The sequence below is a fragment of the Dasypus novemcinctus genome, chromosome 9, assembly GCF_030445035.2.
Source record: "Dasypus novemcinctus isolate mDasNov1 chromosome 9, mDasNov1.1.hap2, whole genome shotgun sequence".
NCBI lineage: Eukaryota > Metazoa > Chordata > Mammalia > Cingulata > Dasypodidae > Dasypus > Dasypus novemcinctus.
This window is the reverse complement of record NC_080681.1, coordinates 77848049-77855643: the sequence shown is the minus strand read 5'-3', so window position 1 is coordinate 77855643 and position 7595 is coordinate 77848049. Positions and strand designations below refer to the sequence as shown.

The 7595-nt window shown below is 52.9% G+C and overlaps 1 protein-coding gene across 8 annotated transcripts in view; it reads right to left on the bottom strand.

The window, feature by feature from the left end:
- Positions 1 to 563: 563 nt before the first annotated feature.
- The window catches only part of SSBP3 (single stranded DNA binding protein 3), a 160429-nt gene continuing 153397 nt past the window's right edge, over positions 564 to 7595 (bottom strand). For all 8 annotated transcript variants that reach the window (XM_058303528.2, XM_058303530.2, XM_058303531.2 and 5 more), the window contains 4 exons: positions 3644 to 3722; positions 3369 to 3397; positions 3153 to 3254; positions 564 to 2383 (listed from right to left, as the gene is read on the bottom strand). In XM_058303528.2, coding sequence (XP_058159511.1) covers positions 2354 to 2383; positions 3153 to 3254; positions 3369 to 3397; positions 3644 to 3722 — 240 coding nt within the window. In that variant the 3' untranslated portion in view covers positions 564 to 2353. The remainder of the gene's footprint in view (positions 2384 to 3152; positions 3255 to 3368; positions 3398 to 3643; positions 3723 to 7595) is intronic.

Below are 7595 nucleotides of genomic sequence, written 5' to 3'. Positions count from 1 at the left end.
CTTTTACAAAATAAAGGAGTGGGGGAAAAAGCGTTCCATTGCCTTGGAGGTGGGGAAAAAAAGGAACATCTCCCTCCCTGGCCCTGCACCCACTGACCCAAGCAAGGCCTTCCCTGTGGCTGCCTCACGCCCACCGCAGCAGCACGAGCATCCGGGCACTTGGGCCTTCGGAGCCTTGGGGAAAGCAGGTGTGACTCCAGCCATAGACTCACTGTGCCCATAATGACTTACGACTGAAAACGTGGCACGAGAAACGGTTTTCTACTTTCTGGAAAAAAATAAACAGCAAGCCAAAACGTGTTTCCAAGACAAAAACTTGAGCCTGGCTTTTTAAGAATGTCCCCAAATATGTGAAGTGCGACTGATGGTGCTCCTTCCACCCCACCTTCCCCAAAAGTCACTGCAACTCTACAGAAAAATACCTAATTAATATGCCTAGGAAAAGGCCTTAAAAAATCTTGTTATGCACCGGGAACAAAAACCCTGTCCAACCAGTCACCTTGCGTTTTGTAATCAGTATAATAAACTCCAACCCACGTTCCCCCAAACATGTCAGGAAGGGCTGCGGAAAAAAGATGTCCCTTTAATAAAACGTTATCAACATATATCGTACACAAACTACAATGTATCATAATTACTTTTTTTTTCCTCTCTTAATTCAGAACCAGACTACAAGGTAAGAAAAAACACAGAACAGCTACAATGTTCCCAATAATCCGCACAAGGTCTTTTTTCAGGCAGATGATATCTCACATAATATGATATACATGGATCAGAAAGGGGAGGTAATAAAACAAAGACCAGCTACAGGGGGAGGGAGGAAGGGGCAGCAGGGAGTGTAAATGTACAAAGAATTCGGGTGTCTTCGAGGGCAAGACACAAAGGTTCCGATGAGGGGCGGTGAGGTGAGGGAGGCCACGTCACCCCTCCTGGGAGGGGGCAGGTTCCATGGTTGGGTTTGTAGGTTTTTGAAAATAAAACCAGGACCGGAAACTGCACGTCTGTTTGGTTGTTGGCATTCCTCTTAGCCCCCCAGCCCCCAACAATGACTCCAAAGTCTTTCCATTCAGTTCCAAGCATATTCAAAGCAATCTGGTCAATATCCCATCTTTGAAAAAGAAGAGAAAAAAAACAAAAGAAAACCAGAGCTCCAGCCCCGCCCGCCGTGCGCAGGATGAGCGAGCGATGAACCACGACGAGAACGCGTACATCACAGTTTCCGTGTCCCAGGTCATAGCCGTCCTGTCGGCGGCGGCTGCACGGGCTCCGCTCCAGGCTGCCACCCAGCCAGCAGGACTCTTGCTGGGTGGACTGGGGCGGGGGCCGGGAAAGGGAGGCTGGAGCGGCAGGGAGGCCAGGGCGGAAGAAAGATCCAGAAGAGAGAGAGAGAGGAGCAGGGGAGGAGGCAGTCCTGGGAACACAGTGCATGCCACCTGGTCACAGCGAAGGTCTTGGCCACGGGACCGCCGCCTCGGCTGTGGCAGGAGCTTGAACTCAGGTCGAGCGGTCCGGCCCCCTCCAGCCAGGTGAGCGGGGCGGGGCTGGGGAGGGCTCTTGGGGTCCAGGTTGTGCTGCTGCTGTCGGCACCCCAGCCAGGAAAAACCAAGCAAAAACAAAAGGGGGTCCCCGCTGCCCCTCCCAGGCCCATCCACACCAACCCAAATCCCCAAATGGAAAAGGGTGACTTCTCTTCTTTCCAAAAAAGGCCTTTTGAAAGCAACCACCGTTTGTAAACTGTCCAGTTTATTATTATTATTTTAGATGGCTACAAAGACAGTGTGAGATCTCACACCTAGACTAGCTTTCCTGGTGGGAGGGCTTGGGTACAGGCAGCAGGGCTTGTTTTTTTTTTTTCTTTTTTTTTTTTTAAGAAGAAAGCAAAGAGGTTGATTGGAGAAGGGCGGTGGGGGGGGGGGCTTGCTAGAAGCTTTCATTTTTAAAAATTTTTCCCCCCAAAAACCCCCCCTGAAAACAAATTAAAAAATCCCAACAACAATAAAACCCCAAACAAAAACAAACAAAAAAGTGTCATGTACATAAAAGGTCCTTTCGGGAAAGGGCAAGGGGTGGGATTTTTCTGGTCATTGACTTGAAATATATTTTTTTATTTTGAGTTTTGTCCTTCATGTTTTATGGAATAAAAAGTTCGGCCTTTTTATTGCATGAAACTAAAACTGGAGAAGGTGGGGGGAGGGAGAGGGGAGGGGGGAGAGGTTGAGGGGAGCAGGGAGGTGCCCCTCCACCAGCTCCTGGGTAACGACACCTCACTTCTTCTTGCATAATTTCTGGCATCTTCCCGCCTGCAATGCCGGCTCTCTCACCGTCTCGGAGAAGAGGAGGAGGGAGGGACGAGTCACACACTCATCGTCATGCTTGGAGAATACTGGAGGGGGGAAGCAGAGAAGGGGGCTGTCATGAGGGCGGGCGGAAGGGGGAGGCCGTGGCGGGGGACCGACGTGCCACCAGCCGCGTGAAGGCTAAGGAACAGAGCTGCGCAGGGTCAGGATGGCGGGGAGAGAAGGCGGGTGGGGAGCCCCGGCCCAGTGCGGCCTGCGTCCCTCTGCTGGGAGAGCCAGGAGCCCATGCGGCCGCCCCCCTGCCCCCGCCCCTTGCCAAGTCAGTGCTTCCCTCCAGCGTGCAGCAGCAGCAGCCCCTGCTGCCTCCGGTGGAGCAGCTGGCCGTCCTGCACGACCAGGAGCTCAGCTGAGCACTGCTGGGGGGTCCTGGGTTCTCAAAAGCCAGCTTAACCATAACACCACCTCTTTATAGGAGGTTGCAAACAGAGGCCCGATATAGAGAAACAGACGGTTGCCCCCTTGCGTTGAGACCCCTGGAAATTGCCGTCGCATGAACCTTCCTCCCCAGGACAGATGGAAAGGGACTCGCAGAGGCAATGCTGTCCCCAGGGCCATGTGGGCTGGGGCTGAGCCCAGGTCTCCCGGCCCCTTGCCGGGCCACACCAGTGTTGTTAGCGCCAAAGGCGTCCTGCCTGCACAGATGCCCCGAGGACCTGCCAGGACTCAGAGCCACACTGCGCGGAAGGGCTCTGTGTGGGAAAATAACCCAGCAGCCCAGAGGGCAACACGTGGCCACCAGGCCCTGCAACTTTTGAGTGGCCGAGCGCCTGGTCCCCTCACGGGCAGGGGGCTTACATTGTCGTTTTGGAAGGAGTGGAGGAAATTGCCTCCTAGCTCGCCGTCGTCTCGCGGAGTGCCTGGAGGATTGCTAATGCCACTTATATTGTTAGGAGAATTCTGTGGAAAGAGGAGGAAGAGGTGAGGCCCCCGCGTTCCCGGCAACCTCCCGCAGAGATGGGGAGGAAGGCAGGACGGGGGCTGCTGGGGAGGGGACATGGGCTGCTGACTCACTTTTGGAAGTCCATCTATGTCGCCTGACCCTGGAAGGAAAGAATCCACTTCAGTTTCCCGCTCGTTCCCCAGCACCGCAGGAATCCCGTCCTGTCTGTGCTCTCCGGGCCTCCAGCCCTTCCACCCAAATCCCATGCTGTTTCTGTGCAGAAAATGCTCTGTCTGGGGCACCGTCTTTTTCTCGGGACCCTCCTGTGCGCCCACCGAGCTCAGGGCTGAGTACTGGGCCTGGTGGAGCCGGAAGCGGAAGTGAAGGGGAGCCCGGGCAGCCTCACCTAAGGATCCGTTCATGTGGTGAGGCTCCATGCCGCCCATGCCTCCCATCGGGCCGTCCGAGCCAGGGCCCATCGGGAACTGAGGGAGAAGCAGAGAACGCAGCAGCTCAGCGGGCCCACAGCCCTCTCGGCCCTCCCGCGGGCTCCACAACCAGTGAGCCGTCCATGGGAGCCAGCCAAGCACCTGCCGACCCCAAGTCCTGGCTAGCGCTGCAAAGTCCTGCCACCTGGGTGCTCCCACTCTGCTGGTTTCTCTCACACATGCTCGGGTATCCAAGGCCCCAGGGGCTGGAACTGGCTCCCGGCCCCAGCCCTTAGAGCTGTGCGGGACGGAGGTGCTCCATCCCAGGGCAGGGGAGGAAACAAGCCCAGAGAGGGAAGGGACCGGCCCTACGGACAACCCAGCTCTCACACCAAGCCTCTCGGATCGCATCGCTGGGCTCTGTCCCGGCAGAGCCTCGCATGTACACAGACACGTGAATGGGTGTCTGACACTGCCAGGCCAGCGACCAAAAATATCAAGGCCTATTACCCCCATTTTACAGATTAAGAAACTGAAGCACAGACTGGTGATGGACGGACTGGAATCTGGGCAGCTTGGCCCCACAACTGTGACACTGTAGCCTCCTCCAAGCTCCTCCTTCGGAATGAAGAAGTTTCTTGGGAGCAGGTGGTGAGAAGGGCTGGTTCACTGAGGGAGAGGGTTCGGAAAGCATGGGGCTGAAGCACTGGCTGGCAGCAAGCCCCGAGTTCTCTCCTCACGGGTGTGGTGCGTGGTGGGGGTGTCACCAACGGGGCTCCCGTGCAGAAGCAGTGGTGCACAAAGACCAGACGCTCAGGTAGGGCATCTATGCGAGTCCCGTCCTCAGGTCTGGAACGCCACGCCCATCTCACAAAGGAAGCAATTGACGGCCACGAGTCCCTGGCCGTGGGTGGGTGGGGCCTGGTCTGGAAGCCGCAGTATCAAGAGGAAAACTGGATGTCGTAGTGGGAAGGGAGTGGAGGTGGCGAACACAGAGGCGTGGGGCAGCTGGCCTGTGCTGGGTGCTGAGGGCACAAGCCGAGCCACACCTGGGCCTCGGCCTGGAGGAGGGGCTCGCAGCCTTGGACACTCAACTACTCTGCAGAGCAGGCTGGCTGAGTTCCAAAGAGAGCTGCCAACAGTACCACTGCAGCTCCAGGTGCGGGCACCGGAGAGAGGGAAAGAAATTCAAACAGGCTACCTGGAGGAGGTGGCAGGAGCAGGATTTGGGCAAGCAGTAACAGGTCATGGAAAGTAATTCCAGGCAGGGGTCCTGTGTGGAGCGGCTGGAGCAGCAGGTATGTGGGGAGTAAGGCGAGGACCAGACTACAAGGGTGGGGCTGGGGCACCGGCCGCCTGCCCATGCCTGACCTGTCACACACACCATGGGTGCAGGTGTCCTCGCCTCCCCAGGGGCCTCCTAGGGCCACTCAGAGGCTTCAGGGCACAATTTGCCATCTAGCAACACTTTTCGTGCTATTAACCCAAGTCACGTGAGGACAAGGGTAACCAACATTTTAGAGAACCAAAATTGGGCGCAGTCATACCAAACAACCTCAAAACACGGTAATATAAGTTGTAATAATAATGCACATCTGTTACTATTTCAACAAAAACAAAAAACAGGTATTAACCTTGCAATTATATGGTTGCATACTACTACTATTTTTAGCTCATGGTGGTTAATTCACATGCAGTTCACGCATTTAAAGAGTACAACTCAATGGCTTTTAGTATATTCACAGGGAAACGGACTTGGCCCAGTGGATAGGGCATCCGTCTACCACACGGGAGGTCCGCGGTTCAAACCCCAGGCCTCCTTGACCCGTGTGGAGCTGGCCCATGCGCAGTGCTGATGCGCGCAAGGATGCTATGCCACGCAGGGGTGTCCCCCGCGTAGGGGAGTCCCACGAGCAAGGAGTGCACCTGTAAGGAGAGCCACCCAGCGCGAAAGAAAGTGCAGCCTGCCCAGGAATGGCGCCGCCCACACTTCCCATGCTGCTGCTGACGACAACAGAAGCGGACAAAGAAACAAGACGCAGCAAATAGACACAGAGAACAGACAACCCGGGGGGGGGGGGGAATCAAATAAATAAATCTTTAAAAAAATAAAATAATAAAATACATTCACAGACTTGTGCAGCCACAACCAGAATCAACTTTTTATTTTTTAAAGATGTATTTATTTATTTATTTCTCTTCCCTCCCCCCCCCAACCCCGGATGTCAGTTCTCTGTGTCTATTTGCTGCGTCTTCTTTTTGTCCGCTTCTGTTGTCAGCGCCATGGGAATCTGCGTTTCTTCTTGTTGCGTCATCTTGTTGTGTCAGCTCTCCATGTGGGTAGCACAATTCTTGGGCAGGCTGCACTTTCTTTCGTGCTGGGTGGCTCTCCTTACGGGGCGCACTCCTTGCGCATGGGCCAGCTCCACACGGGTCAAGGAGGCCCGGGGTTTGAACCGTGGACCTCCCATGTGGTAGGCGGACGCCCGAACCACTGGGCCAAGTCTGCCACCCCAGAATCAACTTTAGAACATCTTCACCACCCCCAGAAGAAACCCTGTGCCCACTGGCAGTCACTCCTCCTTTCTCCTTAAAGTCCTGGGCCCTAGGCAGCTACTAATCTACTTTCTGTCACTATCAATCTGCCTATTCTGGCGATGGAATAAATGGAATAATATAATGCATGGTCCTTTATGACTGGCTTCTTTCACTTAGCATGAAGGTTCAAGATTCATCCACGTTGTAGCACAAATTAGTACTTCATTCTTTTTTATGGCTGAATACTAACCCAATGTGTGAATACACTATGTATTTTTGTAATCCATTTATCAGTCAACTGACATTTAGGTTGTTTCTACTTTTTGGTTATTCTGAATTGTGCTGCTGTGAACATTTCTGAACAAGCTATTGTATGGACACTTGGTTTCATTTCTCTTGAGTGTATAGTAGGAGTGGAATTGCTGGCTCATGCGGCATCTCTGTATGTCTAAACTTTTGAGGAAATGAAAGGCTGTTTTTCAAAGCAGTCATCCCAACTTACATTCCCACCAGCAATGTATAAGGGTTCCAGTTTATCCTCAGCCTCCCAACACTATTACCTGCCTTTCTGCTTATAGCCAGCCCAGGGGGTATGAAGGGCTATCTCATGGTTTAGATTTGCATTTCCCTAATGACATAATGTTGAGCATCTTAAATTGTACTTACTGGCCATTTGTATATCTTCTTTGGAAAAGTATCTATTCAGATCCTTTGCCCAAATTTTAAATGGACTGTCTTCAGGTTAGTGAGTTGCAAGAGTTCTTTATGTATCCTGGATATAAGTTCCTTAACTGATAATTTGAAAATATTTTCTTCCATTCTATGGGTTATCTTTTTACTTTCTTGACGGTGTCCTTTGATGAAGTCCAATTTACCCATTTTTTTCTTTTGTCACTTGTGCTTTTGGTATTCTATATATCCAAGAAGGCTCAGCTTAATCCAAGGTCACAAGGATTTACTCCTTATGTCTTTTTCTAAGTGTTTATTTATTTTTAAAAAAGATTTTTTATTTATTTCTCTCCCCTTCCCTGCCCTTCCCCCCCCCCCCCCCAGTTGTCTGCTCTCTGTGTCCATTTATACTTTTGTCAGCAGCACCAGGAATCTATGTCTCTTTTTTGTTGCATCATCTCTCCATGTGTGCGGCGCCACTCCTGGACAGGCTGCGCTTTTTTTTCCGCGCTGGGTAGCTCTCTTAATGGGGCACAGTCCTTGTGCGTGGGGCTCTCCTATGTGGGGAACACCCCTGCGGGGCACGGCACTCCTTGAGCGCATCAGCACTGCATGTGGGCCAGCTCATCACACGAGTCAGGAGGCCCTGGGTTGGAACCCTTGACCTCCCATGTGGTAGGTGGACGCTCTATCCATTGAGCCAAATCTGCTTCCCTGTCTTCT